The 24558-nt window shown below is 40.7% G+C and overlaps 1 protein-coding gene across 1 annotated transcript in view; it reads left to right on the plus strand.

The window, feature by feature from the left end:
* Positions 1–24558, plus strand: part of ADGRG4 (adhesion G protein-coupled receptor G4) — a 1724535-nt gene that overhangs the window by 660879 nt on the left and 1039098 nt on the right. Inside the window, exon 13 of the mRNA XM_085607949.1 lies at positions 15321–15466. Within this exon, the coding sequence (XP_085464075.1) occupies positions 15321–15466 (146 nt within the window). The remainder of the gene's footprint in view (positions 1–15320; positions 15467–24558) is intronic.

The following is a 24558-nucleotide window of genomic DNA, read 5'->3' on the forward strand; positions in this document are numbered from 1 at the left end:
CCACAGGTTTTGTTACTGCTGGTCTTCCTCCTGCTTCGTCTTGTGGCCTTTGGCCTACATCTAAAAAAGGTTGTTCTCTGCTGATATAAGATGTTGATGGAACTTGATCATCGGAAACAAGAGGGTCACGTGCTGGTTCTGAGATGTTGGTTGATTGTGGACCTTCCCGTCTACGTGGCGGTCTCTTTTTGGTATGGGAGTCATCAGAGGATGATGCGTCTGTGTCTCTGTTGTCTCCGATTAGCTTACACCTCAGCCCAGGTGTATACTTCTCCTAACTTGTAATCTACTGTGTCTCGTTTGAATTTTCTGATTTTCCTTTCATTGATTTATTTTGAGTATTCATCCAATTGTTTATTAAGGTCCTGTAATGTTTTATTCCACTCTTCATCATCTAATCTGGCAGAAAGATCTTGTTTCAGTTCTGAGATTTCATTATTCAGCTCCTCGAGTAATTTGGATAGTTCTTCTACTATAAGTAAAATTAAATCGAGTGAACATTTGTTTAAAATTGCTTCCCATTTTTGAGTGAATCTGATATTATTTTTGCACAATGTAGATTTAAGAGCAATTCTTAGTCCCCTAGGTATCCGTTGAACCTTGTGGTATTTGATGACAGTGCTGGCATGTAATCGTTGATTAATTGCTTTTTTTGAAACGTATAAAAGTTGTTTGATATTAGTCTGTGTTGAGGTAGAGTTGCGCTTACTGGGATACAAACATTTGACCCCTCTCTAGTAAGTGGGCAGTGACATAATGGGTCCTGGTAAGCTTCTGCAGATTCATGATGCAGCCAAACTCTGAGTGACGATGAGAAGGTTCTGTGGTGCAGAATGGGCCTGCGAATATGATGCTGGAGTGTATCCATTATATTAGGCATGCATCTGTGAGCTTTTTTGACAGCTGTTGACTCCATAAGCATCTTGCTCAATGTTATTTTTATTGTGCATATTGAGATATGATAGACTACGATTATCTGCCAAGTACTCTTTCTGTTACTGTTTTTTTTATTTGTATTTTTAAGTTGGCACAGTGAATTAAACTCCTTTTACTAAACAAATAATCTGCATGGACTTCAAGCAAGATGAGGATTAAAAATGTTAGGCTCAGAAACTATTCTTTGAAATGCTCCTGTCTAAAATGTCTTGGCGGCCAAACACAGCCTTAAAACTGATATCTAAGAGAGAATACGCAGGAGGTCCGATAATTGAAAAAAACGTTGCATCCACTGTAAAGAGTTCAAGTGAAATATGCCTTACTAGTAGACAACATTTTCATCAGTTACATTTTTCTGATTGTGAGAAACCAGGGCTTTTTGCGTGTCCCCCCAATTTTTTGCCCCCATTTTGATTACTAGATGCTGTGTTGTGACTCTGATTGTGCCCTGGGCTCTGCTAACCAGACCCCGGGCCTGTGCTCTGTGTAAAACGTACATGGCAATTAGGTATGATTTCAATTGGTACTGATCACCTAACTGTAAGTCCCTAGCATATGGTAAGGCATGTATGTTTAGAGAGCCAGTAGATGTAATTCACTAAAGTGTTCACTGCTGTGTTGCCTGCTGTCATTTTAAAAGCCAGCCATGACATTGGAATTAAAGGTACTTTCAAAGTCTTAAACTGCCTTATTTTTGCATATAAGTCACTCCTAAGGTCTACCCTAGGTGCCCCGGGGTTATGGTGCCTTGCAACTGTAAGCAGGGACAATTCAAAAGATGTTGTATATGCCTTGGTGAGGGAAAAACTGCCAATTTAATTTCCCCCCATTGTAGTACATTAGGATAACATGGGAAGACTTTATTAAACTTTAATAAAGTCTAACTATTGAATAAATCCAACAACGTGAGGTTAGATTGATTGCAACTATGACAGAAAAGAAGTTGTAGAACTTGCTTCTGTCATGTGCCTGAATCTCGCTATAGAGCAGCCTTTCCCGATTGGCTAGCCTTTCACAGGCTGAGCCAAACTGCTCTGATGAGGTGTGAAGTGTCCTGAAAGGAAACAGACACATCTGGTGGTAGGAGATCTGCAATTGCAAAGCAAAAGGCAGGAAGGGGGCTGAGAAGCCAAACCGGTGAATGAATGAATGAATGTAACAACATTTAGAAAGCACACAGCTACTCCGTAGAGTGTCCCAGCGCTGTCAGGATTCTACCACCCATACCTAGGGAGCTCTTAATTGTAGAATAGCCAGGTTTTTAGTTGCTTCCTGAAAGGAGACAATTCTGCTGTGGCTCTAAGAGCCAAAGGGTGTTGGTTTCAGGCATGGGCCCCAGGAATGTAAAGGATCAACCGCTAGTTTTAACCCATTGGACCCTGGGAATGATGGCCAGATGACTGGATGAGGACCGCAGAGTTCTGGAAGGGGTGTAGTACAATATTCTCGTCTTGATGTAACTGGTACCGGTGCCATGTAGAGCTTTAAATGCCACAACAAGTGCCTTAAATTGAATCCTCTTTCTCACAGGCAACCAATGCAGAGCCACGAGATGAGGGGACATATGAGTTCAGGGAGCCAAGTTAAGGATTAGTTTCGCTGCTGCGTTTTGAACCACTTGCGGTTCAAAAGATAGTCCGGCAGACCCTAATATAGAACATTTCCATAATCAAGTCTGGAAGTGATTAGAGCCTGGATCACTATTTTCCTAGTGGTAGTAGACAAAAGGGGTGAGAAATTTCCCCAGTGCTCATAGCGGCCCAAAACAGGTGCCAACCACCGCTTGAATTTGGGATTTCATGGATAAAGAGTTATCAATTTGAATGCCTGGGTTTTTTTACCAAGTTTTGAAGAGCCGCTTGTGGAGGCGTATCCTGGGGCCACCAAGATCTCCAGTCCTCAGAGGGTGGGGTTCCAAATGAGACGATCTCAGATTTATGGGGATTACATTTAAGTTGGTTTATGGACAACCAATAAACACCTTAGAGAGGCATATTCGCACCCTCAAAGTCTACCCCTTTTTCACACATAAAGAAAAGCTGGGTGTCATCCATGTAGGATATTATTTTGGCCCCACATGATTCAGCCAAATCTGCAAGTGGAGTCAGATAAGCATTAAACAATGTAGGGCTCAGACCTGAGCCCTTTGGGACACCAACCTTCAGATTCTGGATGGGGAAAGTATATGGAGGAATCCATACTTCCTAACTTCTATTATCGAGAAATGAGGTTAGCCACTTTAGAGCCATATCACCAATTCCAATACTCTGGAGCCACTTTAGTAGTCTGTCATGGGGGACAGTGTGGAAGGCTGCTGAGAGATCCAACATAAAGAAGACGGCACTTCCTCCATGGTCCAACTTCTCTTTGATGTGCTCAGTAACCTCTAACAGCGCTGTTTCTGTGCTTCAGCTAGTTCTAAAACCAGATTGACTGGAATACAGCAGATTGTTATTTTCAAGGTAGTTTGAGATGATGGAATTGACATGTTTTTCCAGCACTTTAGAGAAGGCAGGAATTAGAGATATGTATCGGTAGTTGGCTAGAACGTTATGATCGGCTGATATTTTTTTGAGTAGTGGAAGAATTTTGGCATGTTTCCATGCACAGGGCATTAGTCCAGAGGTTAATGAGGCATTACAAACTTTATTGACTACTGAATTGATGGCCGGTGCCACCTTGGTCAGAAGCTGAGCATGCAAGGGATTGGCAGGGAAGCCCAACTTCAATCGATTGATGTCAGATAAAGATTCCTCTGGAGACATTGGGGGTAGGTGAAGAAGTGTGGGGATAACCCCATAATCATTCTCGGGTCAGGCGACATCGTGTTGTGATGATCACATTCGGGCATAGTATCCAAAGAATTTTTACGGCAACAATTTTATCATGAGAAAACTCTGCCAATTAGTTAGTCCATTTCGCTGAAGGTTGGTGATCCCCAGTGGTGGCCTCGGGATTAAGGAAGGTTTTAACAATTGTAAAAATCTCCTTTGATTTGTTGTCAGATTCCTCAATTTTTTCCTCAAAAAAGGCTCTTTTCACTTTGTTGACTTTTGCGTAATGAGCCTTCAAAGCCAATTGATAATTAAGTTTATCTTCCAAACTATAGTTTCTCTGCCATTGCCTTTCCAGGTGCTTACACTCCTTACTTGTTTTTAATGTTTCATTAAACCAAGGAGCAGATTGCTTTGTTTTATAAGAATGTCTTGCCACAGTTGGAGCTAGCTCATTTACACTCTGAGAGATCCAAGCATCTCACTGGAAGGCATCAGTCTCTGGATTACCTGAGAGAGGGGGCATAGAAGATTCCAGGGCTTTTCCCAGGTCAGTTTGGAGAGATTCTATGGAAAGTTCTAGACGTTGTTCGAGTATCTATGGAATGTGTCTGCCTTTTATTAGATGTAGGCCAGCTAAGCCTCACTAAGTAGTGGTCCAACATGGTTAGTGGTAAGTGATCAACTACTTTAAGTGTGACATTAGAGAAAATTTGGTCTAGAATATGTCCTGCCCTGTGCGTTGGTTGAAGCACATATGGGATGAGGCTAAGAGCTGAAAGAGTATCTTTAGGAGAGATTGCTTCCTCCTCCAGAGGTTTAGCCATATGGAGAGTTAGACTGTCCAGAATCAAAAAAGAGATTTTTAAGAAGCTAGGGTGCCAAAATATGGTTTAAGGAATTCAGAAACGACCCTGCCGAGCCAGGCAGCCTATAGACCAAGGCACCAGCTAAGGATTGATGGGGCGATGAGGAGCAGCAGAAACCCAAACACTGCTCCATCAAGTTCGCCCAGAGTAATGGCGATGCAGTCGAAGTCCTGTTTAAAAATAATTGCCACTCCCCTTTGCCTATTGCACAGTCTTTCTTAAGAATGTTATACCCTTGCAGGATAGCTGTTACTAAGGTGGGATTGGAGGACTCATCAAGCCAATTCTCTGTTAAAAACAGCAGGTCAGGTTGAGAATAGTCCTGAAGTATTTCGAAAACCTGTAGATAATATTTCTGCAAAGAACAAATGTTTAACAGCATTGCAGAAAACTCTCCTAACCTGGGTCTAAGATTGTGGTGAAGGAAGTGGATGAAGCTATTCTCAACTACGACTGTAGGGGCCCAATGTCAATGTTAACAATGAGGCTCGCCCTTCCCCGCCCAGCGATGGAATCTGCTGGGCAGGATACCTCTAGAGATAATTTTCGTAAAGTAGCACCATCATACACTAATCTTCGCTTGCTGTCTGGCAGAAAAGAGGCATATTTGCCTCCGGGACGCTGACAGGTGCAGACGTGCTTGCCTGAGGTGCGCCTTTGGTGTGCCAGCGGCACAGCCACTGCACACGTCCCTGCGCGTCTGCGCAGCGCCTCTCCTTAAGTACATGTAGGCTAGAGCACGCATTGACTGAAAATGGCGCCTCTCCTTATCCCAATGAAGAAAAATGTCCGAAAGAAAGCGGAACCACTGTGTTTTAGCTGCTCCCTCCTCCCTGCATTCCCCTCAAATTCAAACAACAGGATGTGCCAACTGCAGGTAATAGTAAAAAACAATGCAAGTTTTAGAAATCAATTTTAACACACACAACAAGGGAAGCGTTCAGTAAAATAGCTAGAGAGACAGTACGGCATCCGCACAGCCCCTCTCTTTGAGTACATGTGGACTAGAGAGTTCACTGATTCAAAATGGCGCTACTCCGCGTCCCAATGAAGGACAAATGACCAAAAGAAAGTGGAACCACTGCTTTTTAGGTGCTTCCTTCTCCCTGCGTTCCCCTCAAATTCAAACAACAGGATGAGCAAACAGCAGGTAATATCTACAAACAAAGCAAGTTTCAGAAACCAATTTCAACACATGCAACAAGGGTAGCGTTCAGTAAAATAGCAAGAGAGACCTTACGGTGTCTGTGCAACACCTCTCTTTAAATACATGTGGACTAGAGCGTAAACTGAGTCAGAACGGCGTCTTGCAGCATCCCAATGAAGGAAAAATGGCTTAAAGAAAGCGGAACCACAGCGTTTTAGCTGCTCCTTCCTCTCTGTGTTCCCCTCCAATCCAAATACAGGATGTGCAAACTGCAGGTAATAGTTAAAAACAAAGCAAATTTCAGAAATCAATTATAACACATGCAACAAGGGTAGCGTTCAGTAAAATTACAGGAAAGACATTACGGCATCTGCGCAGCACCTCTCTTTAAGTACATGTTGGCTAGAGCACACACTGAGTCAAAATGGTGCCGCTCCGCGTTCCAATGAAGAAAAAATGCCTGAAATAAAGCGGACCCACCACATTTCAGCTGCTTTCTCCTCCCTCTGTTCCCTCAAATTCAAAAACAGAATGTGCAAACCGCAGGTAATTGTTCAAAACAAATCAAGTTTCAGAAATCAATTTCAACACATGCTACAAGGGTAGCGTTGAGTAAAATAGGAAGAGAGACCTTACGGCGTCCGTGCAGCAACACTCTTTAACTACATGTGGACTAGAGAGCTCACAGAGTCTTAAATGGCGCCTCTTCGTGTCCAATGAAGAAAAAATGGCTGAAAGAAAGCGGAACCACCGCGTTTTAGCTGCTCCCTTTTCCCTGCGTTCCCCTCAAATTCATACAAAAGGATGTGCAAACTGCAGGTAATAGTTAAAAGCAAAGCAAGTTTCAGAAATATATTATACATATGCTACAAGGGTAGCATTCAGTAAAATAGCAAGAGAGACCTTACGGTGTCTTTGCAGCACCTCTCTTTAAGTACATATGGACTAGAGCGTGCACTGACTCAAAATGGTGTCTCTCCACATCCCAATAAAGGAAAAATGTCTGAAAGAAAGCGGAACCACCGCGTTTTAGCTGCTCCATCCTCCCTCTATTCGCCTCAAATTCAAGTAACAGGATGTGCAAACTGCAGGTAATAGTTAAAAACAAAGCAAGTTTCAGAAATCAATTTTAACTTATGCAACAAGGGTAGCGTTCAGTAAAATAGCAAGAGAGACCTTATGGGGTCCCCGCAGCACCACTCTTTAAGTCAATGTTGACTAGAGAGTCCACTGACTCAAAATGGCGCCTCACCGTGTCCCAATGAAGGAAAAATGGCTGAAAGAAATCGGAAGCACCGTGTTTTAGCTGCACCCTCCTCCCTGCATTCCCCTCCTATTTAAACAACAGGATGTGCAAACTGCAGATAATAGTTGAAAACTAAGCAAGTTTCAGAAATCAATTATAAAACATGCAACAAGGGTAGTGTTCAGTAAAATAGCAAGAGAGACCTTACGGCGTCTGCACAACTCCTCTCTTTAAGTACATGTGGACTAGAGAGGGCACCTGACTCAAAATGGTGCCTCTCCGAGTCACAATGAAGGAAAAATGGCCGAAAGAAAGCAGAACCACCGTGTTTTAGCTCCTCTCTCCTCAAATTCAAACAATAGGATGTGCAAACTGCAGGTAATAGTTAAAAACAAAACAAGTTCCAGAATTTTTTTTTTAAAACATGCAGCAAGGGTAGCGTTCAGTAAAATAGCAAGAGAGACCTTACGGCATCCGTGCAGTACCTCTCTTTAATTACACGTGGACTAGAGAGTGCACAGACTCAAAATGGCACCTCCGCATCCCAATGAAGGAAAAATGGCTGAAAGAAAGCGGAACCACCGTGTTTTAGCTGCTCTGTCCTCCCTGCATTACCCTCAAATTCAAACAACAGGATGTGCAAACGGCAGGTAATAGTTAAAAATAAAGCACGTTTCAGATATCAGTTTGAACACATGCAACAAGGGTAGCTAGCGTTCAGTAAAATAGCAAAAGTGACCATACAGCATCCGTGCAGCAACTCTCTTTAAGTACATGTGGACTAGAGAGCCCACTGAGTCTTAAATTGTGCCTCTTGGTGTCCCAATGAAGAAAAAATGGCTGAAAGAAAGCAGAACCACTGCGTTTTAGCTGCGCCCTTCTCCCTGCGTTCCCCTCAAATTCATACAAAAGGATGTGCAAACTGCAGGCAATAGTTAAAAACAATATATTATAACACATGCTACAAGGGTAGTGTTCAGTAAAATAGCAAGAGAGACCATATGGCATCCGTGCAGCACCTCTCTTTAAGTACATGTGGACTAGAGAGTGCACTGACTCAAAATGGTGCCTCTCCGCATCCCAATGAAGGAAAAATGGCTGAAAGAAAGCAGAACCACCGTGTTTTAGCTGCTCTGTCCTCCCTGCATTACCCTCAAATTCAAACAACAGGATGTGCAAACTGCAGGTAATAGTTAAAAACAATATATTATAACACATGCTACAAGGGTAGTGTTCAGTAAAATAGCAAGAGAGGCCTTATGGCATCCGTGCAGCACCTCTCTTTAAGTACATGTGGACTAGAGAGTGCACTGACTCAAAATGGTGCCTCTCCGCATCCCAATGAAGGAAAAATGGCTGAAAGAAAGCAGAACCACCGTGTTTTAGCTGCTCTGTCCTCCCTGCATTACCCTCAAATTCAAACAACAGGATGTACAAACTGCAGGTAATAGTTAAAAACAATATATTATAACACATGCTACAAGGGTAGTGTTCAGTAAAATAGCAAGAGAGACCTTATGGCATCCGTGCAGCACCTCTCTTTAAGTACATGTGGACTAGAGAGTGCACTGACTCAAAATGGTGCCTCTCCGCATCCCAATGAAGGAAAAATGGCTGAAAGAAAGCAGAACCACCGTGTTTTAGCTGCTCTGTCCTCCCTGCATTACCCTCAAATTCAAACAACAGGATGTGCAAACTGCAGGTAATAGTTAAAAATAAAGCAAGGTTCAGATATCAGTTTTAACACATGCAACAAGGGTAGCTAACGTTCAGAAAAAATAGCAAGAGAGACCTTACGGCGTCCGGGCAGCGCCTCTTTTTAAGTATATGTGGACTAGTGAGCCCACTGACTCAAAATTGCACCTCTCCGTGTCCCAATGAACTAAAAATGGCAGATAAAAAGTGGAACCACCACTTTTCAGCTGCTTTCTCCTCCCTTTGTTCCCTCACATTTAAACAACAGAATGTGCAAACTGCAAGCAATAGTTAAAAACAAAGCAAGTTTCACAAATCAATTTTAGCACATGCAACAAGAGTAGTGTTCGGTAACATAGCAAAAGAGACCTTTGGTCTTCAAAGTGTGAAAGACACTGAGAATAGGAACAAGGCCCACCCCCACTTCCTGCACCCCAGCCAGATAGGAGCCCCTGTAATTGAATTAGCAGAGGTACTGGAAGGGGAGTGCTAGGGGAAGTTCGGCACAACAGTGGTTTGGCTAAGCCCGACCTTAAGCTCCTGGACAAATTTCCTCCATTTTGGATTTTAAAGAATAGTGCTTTCTGAGACAAGAATTTGCCACATTTCAGGGAAAGTGGTCATCATTGAGGGTGGCACCCTGCGCCGGATTAGTCAGGGGTGCACCCTTGCTTGCCAGCCCAGAAGCCTGGATAAATACGGGAAAGCTGCAGAGCAACTCAGAAACTCCCTGCCCTGAAATTACAAAATGAAGAAGGACTGCCCTGCTGGACCCTTGGACTTCAACCCAAAAGGACTTTGCCTTGCTGTGGAAATTGAAGGACTACACTCCCTGAAAGCAACAGGTTAAAAGAGCTCATCCTACATTATCTCCAACAAAATAACCCAAGTGCACACCTTCAACTGGGCTTTCAAGGACTTGGCCGTGTGCATTGTGAGAATTGTGGTCCTAATGTCCCAAGAAACAACTCAGAAATTCTGGAACCTTGGATTGGTGTTATGGACACTTAGGAATTCCATAAAGACCATCTGGAAGAAGATCCAGAAGTTTAAGATCATTTTGAGAATTTTTGTCAAAAAGCTCCATAAGTTGACCAAACCATCCTCCAGAGTCAAGCCAGTGATGTTGAACTGCATCTCGGCCTGAAATTCAGGTTTGCCCTGCTGAAGTTCCAAAGCTTTTTGTCGTTGATGAGACTTCCAAGAGTTGCACGAGGCATCGCTCTGGGCCAAGCCGCTGTTGTCCCCAAAACTAGCCTGAAGAGGAGTCTCCCTCGACGTCAAGAGAAAAAGCTTTAAAATAGTGACTTTGGGGTCGATTAGGTTGGCGGGCGGATGACCGCTGCCGGTCCGGTAGCGGCCATCCGCCCGCCGCCGAAAGCCAGGAAATCGCCGGTTCGATTAGCATTGCAGTCGTGACCGCGGCGGTGAGATTTTCTGCCTGCCACATTTCCGCTGGTTGCAGTCCGCTTGCTTGTCTTGTGGGTGGAGCTGGACCACTACAATTGTTGCGGAGCAGGGCTAAGCACCACCGACGTGATTAGGATGCCGGCGGTAGCCAGCCTTTCTGCTGCGGTGGGACCGCCATTGAAAGGCTGGCGGAGACTGGTTCTGGGGGCCAATGCGTGCCCCCAATGTGTTTGGGGGGTGTGGGTGCACTGGGGGGGTACCATTTCCCTGTACCACGTTGCAGGCACTGTCCAGTGCCTGCCACCCAGTGCAGGGATTTGCAGGACATGCTCCTTTTCACATCGCAGCGATGCTGCTGGCAGCAGCAACTGCCGCACTGTTAACTTCCGAAATCTGACCGCAGCGGTCAGATTTCGAATGCGGAGCATCCTAATTGGACCGGCATTTATGCCACGGTCCTAGCGGGTGGTCTTTTCCCGCTACCATGGCGGTTGGAGTCATTTTCCGACCGCCATCCTAATGGGCCCCATAGGCAGAAGGTATAAACTTGACAAGGCCCTACCAGTTAATGTATCTGAGCCGTGCTCCATCATAGTCAGCCAGAAACTTTGACTTTGTCCAGGTCAAGCGTGACCAGATGCCCCAATTTGGCTCGTTTGGCTTTTAGACAATAGAAAGTGTTCATTCTTTAAAAATTCATATCTCTTACATTGGATCTTTGTCATTTTGGTGTCATTTTAATCATAAAAATATTTCATAATTTATAAATTGATGTTGGAATTTTATTGTGTGTTGTGTCTTACTTTTTTAATGTACTGTCGTTTTTAAATGGTTGTCTCCTAAGTTAAGCCTGCCTGTTCCCAGTCAGCTATCAAGAGTTGAGCAAGGGAATAATTTATCGAAGCCTTCACCGGGCCTTATGTTGTGATTGTGTAATTGAGTGGTAGGTACCTACCTACACCTACTAAAATATCACCGCCCATCACTGATTATTAAGCAAATCAAGTACATTTAACCATTGTGGTGTATGCAGTAACGTCATTCATTTACCTCTACGAGGGCATCAAAAGTAAATTCTCAGGACTGTTATTTCAAGGCCAAAAGCTTGCATGAGTGTAACCCTGGGCAAAGCACTACGCTACGCTCGCGTAGTTTGCAAAGTTTGCACTACTTCGCACTACGCGAATTGCACATAGCACAGTGCAAACACGCATGGCGTAGTGCAGCGGTCATTTTTTGCTTGCTCGCAGTCCTCAACGTCAAGTTGGCGACTGTGAGCAAGCAAAATGATATCCCGGCGAGACTTTTTCCTTGTTCGCGATCAGCAACATCAAGTTGCCGATCGCGAGCGTGGAAAATAAACCTCCCAGCGAGATTCTCAACGCGGATAGGTCAGGTTTCTCATTGCGAGTGGTCGCCTAGGCTCGCACCGCTCGCGATGAGAAACTACCAGTCCGCGTTGAGAAAGCTGCCGCTCGAGTAAAAATCTACTCGAGCGGCAGAAAACTACAGCTTGCACTGTGCAAGATGCCGTTTTCAATGATTGCACAGTGCCGGATGCTTGTCCGCACTGTGCAATCATTGAAAACGGCATCTTGCACAGTGCGAACAGGGTACTACGCAGTTCACAAAGTGGTACGCGTAGCTCGCGTGGTGCGAAGTGCATTTTGCATAGCTACGCGTAGCGCTACTTCGCGAACTACGCCCAGGGTTACATGAGTGTAATATGAAATAAACAGATACAAAATAAAATTAAAGAATATAAACCATTTATAGTAGTTGTAGGTGTCAAATTCGGTCTTAAATTCTAACTCCTGGAGTGTGCCAACTGCTAGGACGAGGAGCGGTGTAGTCTCGATATCGAATTTGGTTCTCCTTGATTTTAATCACCACTCACTTTGATTAGGGAAATATATATAGGCGGTAACCTTCTCATAATATTGACACACAAGGATTTTCGGTCCAATGCTTTATATAAAGAATTATTAGACAATTTACAATAATGGTGCCATGAGCAAGTTTAGTGGTAAAGCATATGAGTCAGAAGTCCAAAGAACTCAGTACAGTTCTTAATAAAATCCGGCATAGATTTCCCTTCGAAGGCGGGGAAAAGAGGGTCCCCCTATTCACAGAAAAATCACTGACAAAATATCAACTATGACAATATCGAGGTACAAAAATATCGTGACAAAAATATCGAAGTCAAAAATATCGACATCCTATCTACATCATGGTAAGTACAAAAATATTGAAAAAAAATATCGATATCAAAAATATCATTGTTAAAAATATTGTTTTTTTTTAATTTTAAAGAAATAATATAAAATAAAGTAAATAACACATATAATAAAAGAAACATAGTTAAAAATATTTTAAAATATAAAAAAATCATAACTAATACATCAAGGGGCAGATTCCGATCCGGGTCGGAAGGGCACCGAACGCGATCCAGCCGGAAAAACTACGAGCCGTACGCGTGTTTTCCGCCCGACTCGTACAGCTGTACGAGCGAGCAAGTACGATGCGAGCTACGTGAAATTAACCGACCAAGTCGTTTCCGGGTCTGAACCGCTCCGTACGTCTCGGTCGTAAGCTAACCGTGACGTGCAATGAATTGCGATTTACGACCGAGCCAGTACGATGCATGCGTTGGACAGCCTGTGCGAGCTGGAGTGTCTGGCTCGCAAAACGTCCGTGTGATTGCCTTTGGGGGGCCGCATCGGACCCCCTGTCACCCGCAGCCCTACAACTCGGACACAGGGGGAGAACCAAGGGTCCCCCCAACACAGGCATGTACGGTGCAGATGGCACCGACGCGTACCCACTGTAGCGGGCGCCCTTGCGCGAGACGTACCCATTCAGTCAATGGGAGCCCATGTACGCGTGTTACGACCGGCTCCCATTGACTTCTATGGGAGTCCAACCAAACCGAGCCTGGCAGCATACGGCCGCATCGTACTCGCTCGGTCGGACTGCAGGACTCCGGCTCGGTCGGAAAACACTCCAGATCCGGCTCGGTCGGAGTACTTTCCGACCCGGATCGGAATCGGCACCATAATGTTAAAATAAATTAAACATATACATAAAAAATATATTATATACTTACTTAATAATATTCATAAATAATGATTTTATTAAGTCATAAATTGTAAAAAAAAAAAATGTGAAAGTATAAATACATATATTCACATACAAAAATAATATAAATAAAAATATCAAAAATATATATATATCTAATTAAAAAATTTCAAATAAATACTACACAACATTAACTAAAACAATACAGAAAAATATTGGATAGCGGAGGGAATAAAATTACTGTTCCAACTCCAGAGAGTACAACACTAGGGAAAGTGTTGGATAGCGTAGGGGTAAAAATGACTATTCCCACTCCAGTGAGTGCAACAGTAGGGAAAGTGTTGAATAGCGTAGGGGTAAAAATTACTATTCCCACTCCAGAGAGTGCAACAGGTGGAAAAGTGTTGGATAGCATAGGGGTTAAAATAACTAATCCAACTCCAGAGAGTGCAACAGTAGGGAAAGTGTTGGATAGCGTAGGGGTAACAATTACTATTCTCACTCCAGTGAGTGCAGGAGTAGGGAAAGTGTTGGGTAGCGTAGGGGTAAAATGTACTATTCTTACTCCAGGGAGTGCAACAGTAGGGAAAGTGTTGGATAGCATAGTAGTTAAATTTACTATTCCAACTCCACAGAGTGCAACAGTAGGGAAAGTGTTGAATAGCGTAGGGGTAAAAATTACTATTCTCACTCCAGTGAGTGCAACAGTAGGGAAAGTGTTGGATAGCGTAGGGCTAAAAATTACTATTCCTACTCCAGAGAGTGCAACAGGAGGGAAAGTATTGGATAGCGTAGGGGTTAAAAATGACATACTTATCAATTAATTATTTTTTTTAATACTATAATAAGTTAAAAAATAAATTAACAATAACTTAATTATAAATACCAATAAATTAAAATTAACAATTACTTGAATAACATTAAATTACTTCCCACCCTAATCCCCTATAAACCCACACCCGGCTCTAATAAAAAATTAACTCAATTAATATAATTATCAATTAATCAATTAATAACAATGAATGATCAATTAATAATTAATTAACAATAAATTAATTATCAATACCAATAAATAAATATTAATAATTGCTTAATTACAATTAAATTACTTCCCACCCTATTCCCCCATAAACACACATCTCGCTACAGAACTAAAATGCTAAATTTAATTGATACTAATGAATAATTTCAAAAAATTATGATTTAATTTACTATAATTAAATTACTTCCCACCCTATTCCCCTATAAACCCAAAACCCGCTACGGTACTAAAACCAAAAATTGACTTTAACATTTTTTAGTAACGTCTAAACATTTAATACATATATTTTAAAAAACAAATACAAAACATAACAAAAAATGTGGAACACATACATATAAAATACATACTAAAATACATAACACTAACATAAACATCGATAGTATTAACAACAATATTTTTGCTAATGATATTAATAACTTCGATATTAACGAAAATGATATTTCTTACCTTCGGGTCGATATTCTGATCACCGATATTCTTGATGTCGATATTCTGTCCCTACGATATTTAAAACTCAATATTATATTTCTGTAGTTCGAAAAAAAAAACACAATATTATGTCTGTGCACCTTCACAGAAATCCATGTACTTTAATAGAGCTCTAGACACAAACTTTCATACATACTGTGGCAATACACAGTTCTTAGGGTTTAGACCAATGAGAGATAAGCTAGAAGCGACATTTGCTATAGAATACCTTTGAGAATTCTCTCAGAATAGCAATACATTGAGATTCAGTCTTTCTCACAGTTTTAGCAGTAAAGTTAAGTTGATACATTATTTTAGCGTGAGCCTGGGACGAAGACATGCATCCTTGATTCAGTGCAGTGAGAAAACTTTCCTGAGAACACTGTCTGCTTTGTCATGAAAGTACTACCAATACTTTATTTAGCACAGACAATGGTATTAGTCATCACGTGGTAGTCAGGTACATCGGGCAAGATGGAGAACTGTGTAAATGCAATCTAATGTTAGCATGTGCTCAGTTCGCAATGCTCTTTATTGACATAGAATCAATTCTCACAATTATTATCAAGTCATTATCAAGTACTATACATAGATTTTAATGCAAATATTCTTATGGATAAACATATTAAAAAGTATTATATTTATCTGTTTGCAGGTATGATGCCAAAGCAATTTTGAAGACAACATCACCTGACACCCAAGTGCAAGTGATCTCTAAGATAAAAAATAGATTAGAAAACAGAACATCCTCATATTACCGATTCAATATACAGGTTGAATCTTTGGACGTGGCTCAAATAGGTAATATTTTATATTATTGTTTGTATATTTTGTTTGATTCCCTAACGCATACCAAATGTTTTTGTTTAAAATGATTAGATTTAGGGAAATTAAAGATACATACATACTACCAGAAATAATCAACTTCATAGAAGAAGATCAAAGGCCATTTTACCTGTAAAACTGAATTTGCTGTCTACGTCCTTCAGTGCCCATGTGGCCTGAGGTACGTAGGCAGCACGATCCATCCAGTTCACAAAAGAGTGCTACAGCATCTCAGAGCAATTCACAAAGGGGATAGTTCGTACCCCGTTGCGCGACATTTTGAGGCATACCACAACAAACATACACAAGGCCTTGTGTATTTTGTGATAGATTGCATCCCTCTGAATGCATGAGGGGGCAACAGAGAGAAAAAGCTGCGAAAATTGGAGTCCTGCTACATCCTGGAGTTAAACACACGTTTTCCGTCAGGATTAAATATTGAAGAAGACTTAATTACACATCTGGTATAGTATATAATTAATGAATTGCATAGAAATTTAGTTACAGCATCGGCTATTCTTCTGCACCGTTTTTAATCTTATTGTTTTTCATTTTTTGCACAATATAACAGTAGAATCTAGCATCATGTAAAATAAGCCCACTAGGGCAGAATTCATTGTCTATTTTGCACAGCGTGATATGTTTGTTATTAAGACATACACTTACCACTAGGGATTAATGCAGAATGTTATATACGATTTTGTTAAATGCGCATTGTTGTCATGTGACTTTAAAAACATCCTCTTGTATAATGGGATTTCTGCAAACGGATGATTTATTTTCGTTCATAAAGCAGAACAGTAATTAGGAATGTTCTATTAGCTTGGAGGTTGTCACTTTAGTAATTCGGATCATTATCAAAGGACATTATGTTTTTTATTGGTAAAAGACATTCCGTTTATGAAAATTGTGCACATATGTTTAATTTAAATCATTTTTGACAAGACGTTACACGCTACTTGAATGCTAAAAACTACGAGTCTTTTGTCTAATGCACTATCAATATAGTTCAGTCATGTGACATGACGTGAACTCGGCCTTTAAAATGGCTAATTGAAACGGGTAAGCCGTTGGTGAACAAGCCTGGCCTCCTGAACACCCAATGCGGCGGGACCCGGCCAGCAAACTCCACTATTCCAAGGTTTTTTTTTTTTACAAAATTCATGTTTATTTGGCTTTCACATGGCAAAAAATGCACAATCCTTTATCTCAACAATCTCGGACCGGCGCGTTTCGGTGAATTGCCTTCTACTGGGTCTCTCTCTCTCTCTCTCTCTCTCTCTCTATATATATATATATATACATATATATATATATGACAAAGACTGTTACAGTCGTACCAACACGGCTCACCTAAAATCAACTTATCAGGATTATTATCATAAACTATCATTTTGGAGAAGAAAAGATCTGATCAGTGAAGATGAATTTAAATTCTTACAAAAAGGACAATCCTACAACGCCGTCAATTTACTTCATTCCAAAGATCCATAAAAACATCTCCAACCCGCCGGGACGTCCCATAATAACTGCAAAAGAAGGACTCTTAGAGAATACATCCATTTATGTTGATTACTTTTTACAGGTCTTTGTTAAAAAATTGCCGTCATATGTACGTGACACGAGGGATTTTATCAGAAAAATTCAGGGCTTCAAATTGCAAAAAGATTATCTCCTGTTGGCACTCGATGTCTCTGCATTATAATCTAGTATTCAACACTCTGATGGTATCAATGCTATTAGATTCTTTCTGTCACAACGCTCAGTGGAATTTTTGTCACACAATGAAATGCTAATATCTATGATTGAGTATTGCCTCAGGAACAATATCTTCATGTTTAGCAATCTCCTTTTCCAACAGATGAGGGGAGTAGCTATGGGGGCCAGCTTTTCTCTCAGCTATGCATGTCTTCACATGGGCTGGTGGGAGGAGCTGGTCCTCAATATAGATTACCAACATGTAGTTGAGAGTAATATCAAAATATGGCTCCGCTACATTGACAATTTATTTCTGGTTTGGCAAGGTAGCATAGAAGGAGCGCAACAATTTGTTGACAACCTTAATTACAATTCACTAAATCTTCAATTCACAGCTACTATAAGTGACACCACAGTTAACTTTTTAGATACACAGATATATATACATAATAACAAATTAGAAACACGCATATATCGAAAAGAAACAGCTGGCAATTCAATCCTACATGCTGATAGCTCCCACCCTCAACACCTAATAAACAGCATACCATATGGAGAAATGCTGCGATTAAAGCGGGTATGCAGCACTTTAACTGATCAAAGTCGCTCAAGAATCAAGTAAAACCAGATTCTTAGAAAGGGGATACCCATTAAAAATCATTGAACTAGCTATCTCTAAAACCATGGCTGTGGATAGAAAGATTTTATTGCAGGATAAACAAACAGTTAACAGCTCTGAGAGTAGTGATGTGACTGACAAAACTAATTCAAAGGAAGAGTATCGCCTCATTATGGGTTTCAGCAAACAACATAAGGCAATTCACAAAATCATCCAATCGTGTTGGCCGCTAGTATTGTGTGGTCTGGTAATAGGACCCCTGCTACCGCAGAGGGTGTCCATTACCTACAGCAAGGCACCGTCCATGAGAGATTGTTTGGTATCCATCAATCCTGAAATCATGGAAAAAACCTCATGGTTACAAACAGACAAAGGTTTCTTCAAATGTAAGACGTGTAAAGCTTGTATTTATGGAATTAATATGGTGACCTATACCACCCCTTTTTGCAATGTGAAATACAAAATAACTAAACTTTTAACTTGCAAAACGGAATTTGCTATCTATGTATTGATGTGCCCTTGTGGCTTAAAATATATTGGGAGTACCAAACTCCAGGTCCACAAGCGTGTCTTACAACACCTCCGTGCAATCACTAATGAAGACAATACATACCCAGTTGCAAGGCATTTCAAAAAATTCCACCACTCTAATAATAGAGATCTCAGTTACTTCGAAATAGATGCAGTACCCCCTAGCAGAAGAGGTGGTGACCGTGAATACAAACTCAGGAGACTTGAAACAAGATACATTATACAATTAGACACCAAGCAGCCTAACGGTCTTAATGTGACGGAAGATCTTTATACATGCTTATAAACACTTTCTATGCAATTCTTTATTTGTGCACGATAGATGTAGCAACACTACCATGTATCATCCACAGGCAGTCCAATATATAAACACACAGGGTAATTTATCCTTTACTATTAAATCTGTTTGACATGTATCTTTTATCTAAGATTTTATGGAATGTAACATATCTATATATATATTTATATATTTATATATTTATATATTTATTCATTTATTTGTACATTTGTATTCTTGTCAATAACATGTAGGTGGGTCTATAAGATGTCAAGTATATTCATACAGTAACATATACACACAAGTTTACCCAACCTGGTTGATTACTCAATTGAGTTATCACCAAGTTGACATTGGGTAGGACTTTGCCTTTTTCATCATTTACAGTATTTAATTAGGATTTGGAATTTTAAACCTATTCTCTTTACTTACCCCATATCTATTATCTAATTTGGGCACAGTAGTTGCACATTTCTGAATGAACAGCCAATATTTAGAGGCACACATTGGCGGAACTTTAGAACACAATTTGTGTTGCTTGAAAGCATATGGTCATATTCTAAAGGTCACAAATATCGTTACCATGTTTCCTGACGTTTTATATACTATGTTTTACTTATCATGCTTTACACACTGTATTTCACCTTTATGCTGACGATCACTTTATTAGTTTACCCAAACCTACTTCAAATTTTGGACATGTTCTCAGGTTTTAACATTTAATATTTAATTGTACTCATGACTTGTTTCGAGTTTTAACAAGAAAACTTCAATGTAATATTCACATGATTTCACTATTGTTATTTGCACATAATGATGTTCTTCCCCAGTGTGACCGAGAATTTACAAGTAGCAATTGGTTTCAAACCCAGACATATAAAATACAATATGACCAAACAGTACAACAAAATGACATTTGCAACTCTACAAATTTGGTGATTTTAATGAACCTAGAACCAGTTATATGTTCTTATGATTTACCATTCGAAATGCAGGCTTTATGAATTTTATATTGTATGAGTATTTTTTCTATGTCTATACGGGTACCGATCAAGTGGGGAAAGTTCAATTTGCACGGTCACTTTAAGTTCACGAAAAAATTGTATCCATGTTGAGTGAACAAGGCTCGCCAGAGCCGAAACGCGTATCAACGACAATGGAAGAATAAAAACTTCGTAAGCACTTACTTTGGGTCTGTGCCCATCATTGGTTTCCTGTGTATCCAGAATCCTGTTGGAAAGAAGTCATATATATATATATATATATATATATATGTACACACACACACACACATATTCACGGATGCTGGGGTTGAGAAGTGTTCAAGTAGTACAGAAACAATAGTAATTGAATTTATATAGTAGCTTAGTACATATCTTTAAGTCTCAGAAAACTTTTAATAAACACTTCCAATCTCTGGATAATGTCATCAGTTATGTCAATGACCATGTCATTACTGATGTAATACGTGAGGTCATAAGCAGTGCATTGCGGAGGTGTAGGTTATAGTTAGCTTAGGTGACTATAACTTCTCAATTTTACAGGTTTTGTATGAGGGAAATTTGAGCCTAACTATATTGTCCCCGTAACCTATATATATATATATTCACTGAAAAAAACATAGGTTTCAGAGACGTTATAGTTAGAAATTAGCATTTAAAAAACCTTAGAAATTCACAGAAAAAAACATAGGTTTCAGGGGTGTTATAGTTAGCTGGCCATTTCAGTCGTACAAAACCATAGAAATTCCTTCGTTATAGTTATTTCTGCTAACTATAACTCGCGCGCCCGCAATGCTCTGCTGATTATGTCACATATTGCATCATTCATGACATGGTCAGTGACATCACTGATGATATCACTGATGACATCTCAAATGACATCACCGATGACATCACTGATGACATCATCCAGCGAATGTGGTTTAGTTTGAAATTTAAATATGTATTATATATATACCAATCTGTATTGAAGATTGAGTGGATATATAACTGTATGGATGGAGGATTTAGTAGCTGTCTGACTGTCTGTTTAAGTGAGTAATTAAAAGTGTCTCACTTAATACATGGATTAATAACTAAACTATGTGAATGTGTGCATCATTGTCTCTGTTGTTGTATAACATGCTGCAACAGTTGGTCACTAACTACATGATTGTGTATATTAGTTATTGATTAGTTGGGTGAGTATTTGTATGGGACACTGAGTTTGTGTGTGGTTGGATGGGGTGTGTGTAACTCTATGCATAGATGTGTGAATGGTTGATTGACTAGGTGTATAGGTTTAAGAGGGCATGTGGAAACAGTTATTTGGGTGACTGAGTGTATTTATTTGTGTGTTGGTGAGCGAATATATGTTTTAGTTGTACATCTTCAACAAAGTAAAACAATAAAAGGCATTGTATGTGAGAGTTGGTGTATATAAATAAGTATGTGTAAGAGTCAGTGATTGTGAGAGTAACTATATGAATTAGTGTTTAATTGTAATGGTGATTTTTTAACTTATTAACTATGAGTTACTATGTGTTTAAATAAATGAGGTGTTGTTGGATAATTGTGTGAGTAAATGTAAGTGTGATTATTTTTTTATTTTTTTCATGAGTGAGTAGGATGACTGCATAGCCGACTAAGATGACTGCTGATGTCAAAGTCTATATATGTGTATAAGTGCATTTGATAGTGTTCTATTAATTAGTGACTGCATGTATAAATCATTATGTTGTTGAATGGGTAGTTGTGTGTGTAGACTTAGGAATCAGTGAGTGGGTATGTAGTAACTGGTATTGGTGTGTCAATGGTTTCAAATATGGTACTCTGTATTTTACAGTGAGTGATGAAAGGTTATACTAGTGTATGATGAGGTGTATCAGATTCTCACGTGGATGATGTCATCAGTGATGTCACTGACCATGTCATGAATGATGCAATATGTGACATCATCAGCAGTGCATTGCGGGCGCGCGAGTTATAGTTAGCAGAACTAACTATAACGGAGGAATTTCAAGGGTTTTGTACGAGTGAACTGGCCAGCTAACTATAACACCCCTGAAACCTATGTTTTTTTCTGTGAATTTCTAAGGTGTTTTAAATGCTAATTTCTAACTATAAGGTCTCTGAAACCTATGGTTTTTTCAGTGAATTTCAAAGCTTTTTTAAATGCTAATTTCTAACTATAAAGTCTCTGAAACCTATGGATTTTTTCAGTGAATTTCAAAGCTTTTTTAAATGCTAATTTTTAAGTGTGATAGTAGTTATACCTATTTTTTGAACTGATTTTCTACAGTTTTTTAACTGTTTATTTATAAATATTCTATTCATTAAATAACATTATATATTTTTGTGAAAATTGCAAAAAAAAAAAAGAATTCAAACTGAAATATTGATACATTTTTTTGTTTTCATTTTTTATTTTAATATATTTATATTATTTACTTTTTTTTTTAAAAAGAATTTCCAAATTTTGCTCGGAGTCGCGCACTAAAGCGTACACATCACGGTGGGTGCGCGGATTCTAGCTGCCATTTTAGAAAAGTCATGAAGGATCCGTGTACGATGTGCGATGGCTGCGTGTTTTTCAGTTACATCATATACATTTAATATTACGTGATGTGCGCGATTGGTATGCGACCAGTCTGCGACTCCTGCTCCCGCGCATTCGTGACACATGCACATTACGATATGAGATGCTTGCGCGGTGGTGGGTTCCGCGTGACGTCATATACGTGCTGGGGCATGCTTCCTACGCGACTCCCGCAAAAAAAAATTATGTTCCAAAATGATATGTATGTGTCTTTAATATACATATTAGGGCAAGAGATTATCTAAGATATTCATAAAAATAATATATTTGTACTTATAATAAACGTATATTATTTTTAAACATATTTTCGCGAAGTCGGGTGCCTGCATCGCGAGTGCAGAGAACCAGGTCAGCCGGGCTGCTGTAGAGCCAGAGAAACCAGGTCAGCAGAGCCGTTGTAGAGCCAGAGAACCAGGTCAGCAGAGCTGCTCTAGAGGCTAAGAAGCAGGTCAGCAGAGCTGCTCCAGAACCAGAGACCCAGGTCAGCAGAGCTGCTCTAGAGCCAGAGACCCAGGTCAGCAGAGCTGCTCTAGAGGCCGAGAACCAGGTCAGCAGAGCTGCTGTTGAGCCAGAGAAACCAGGTCAGCAGAGCTGTTTTAGAGGGAGATAACCAGGTCAGCAGAACTGCTTTAGAGCCAGTAAACTAGGTCAGCTGAGCTGCTCTAGAGCCAGAGAACCAGGTCAGCAGAGCTGCTTTAGAGCCAAAGAACCAGGTCAGCAGAGCTGCTCTAGAGGCAGAGAACCAGGTCAGCAGAACTGCTTTATTGCCAGAGAACCAGGTCAGCAGAGCTCTTTAGAGGGAGAGATCCAGGTCCGCAGAGCTGCTTTAGAGCCAGAGAACCAGGTCAGCAGAGCTTCTCTAGAGCCAGAGAATCAGGTCTGCAGAGCTGCTTTAGAGCCATAGAACCAGGTCAGCAGAGCTGCTTTAGAGCCAGAGAACCAGGTAAGCAGAGCTGTACTAGAGGCAGAGAACCAGGTCAGCAGAGCTGCTTTAGAGGGAGAGAACCACTCTCTACTACTCACTCTCTACTACTCACTCTCTACTGCTCACTCTCTACTACTCTTTACTGCTCACTCTCCACTACTCACTCTCTACTACTTGCTCTCAACTACTCTCTACTACTCACTCTACAACTCACTCTCTACTACTCTACTACTCCCTACTACTCTCTCTACTTCTCACTCTCTACTACTCTCTCTACTACTCACTCTCTACTACTCCCTACTACTCACTCTCTACTACACACTCTCTACTACTTGCTCTCTACTACTCGCTCTCCACTACTCTCTACTACTCACTCTACTACTCACTCTCTACTACTCTCTACTACTTACTCTCTACTACTCCACTACTCTCTACTACTCACTCCCTACTACTCAATCTCTACTACTCTACTACTCTCTACTACTCTCTCTCTACTACTCACTCTCTACTACTCTCTACTACTCCCTCTCTACTACTCTCTCTCTACTACTCTCTACTACTCACTCTCTACTACTGGCCAGAGAAACCAGGTCAGCAGAGCTGCTTTAGAGGGAGAGAACCAGGTCAGCAGAACTGCTTTAGAGCCAGTAAACTAGGTCAGCTGAGCTGCTCTAGTGCCAGAGAACCAGGTCATCAGAGCTGCTTTAGAGCCAAAGAACCAGGTCAGCAGAGCTTCTCTAGAGGCAGAGAACCAGGTCAGCAGAATTGCTTTAGAGCCAGAGAACCAGGTCAGCAGAGCTCTTTAGAGGGAGAGATCCAGGTCCGCAGAGCTGCTTTAGAGCCAGAGAACCAGGTCAGCAGAGTTTCTCTAGAGCCAGAGAATCAGGTCTGCAGAGCTGCTTTAGAGCCATAGAACCAGGTCAGCAGAGCTGCTTTAGAGCCAGAGAACCAGGTAATCAGAGCTGCTCTAGAGGCAGAGAACCAGGTCAGCAGAGCTGCTTTAGAGGGAGAGAACCACTCTCTACTACTCACTCTCTACTACTCTCTACTACTCACTCTCTACTACTCACTCTATACTACTCTATCTACTACTCACTCTCTACTGCTCACTCTCTACTACTCTTTACTGCTCACTCTCCACTACTCACTCTCTACTACTTGCTCTCAACTACTCTCTACTACTCACTCTACAACTCACTCTCTACTACTCTACTACTCTCTACTACTCTCTCTACTTCTCACTCTCTACTACTCTCTCTACTACTCACTCTCTACTACTCTCTACTACTCACTCTCTACTACTTGCTCTCTACTACTCGCTCTCCACTACTCTCTACTACTCACTCTACTACTCACTCTCTACTACTCTCCACTACTTACTCTCTACTACTCCACTACTCTCTACTACTCACTCCCTACTACTCAATCTCTACTACTCT

Source organism: Triturus cristatus, chromosome 5_2 (assembly GCF_964204655.1).
Source record: "Triturus cristatus chromosome 5_2, aTriCri1.1, whole genome shotgun sequence".
Taxonomy (NCBI): domain Eukaryota; kingdom Metazoa; phylum Chordata; class Amphibia; order Caudata; family Salamandridae; genus Triturus; species Triturus cristatus.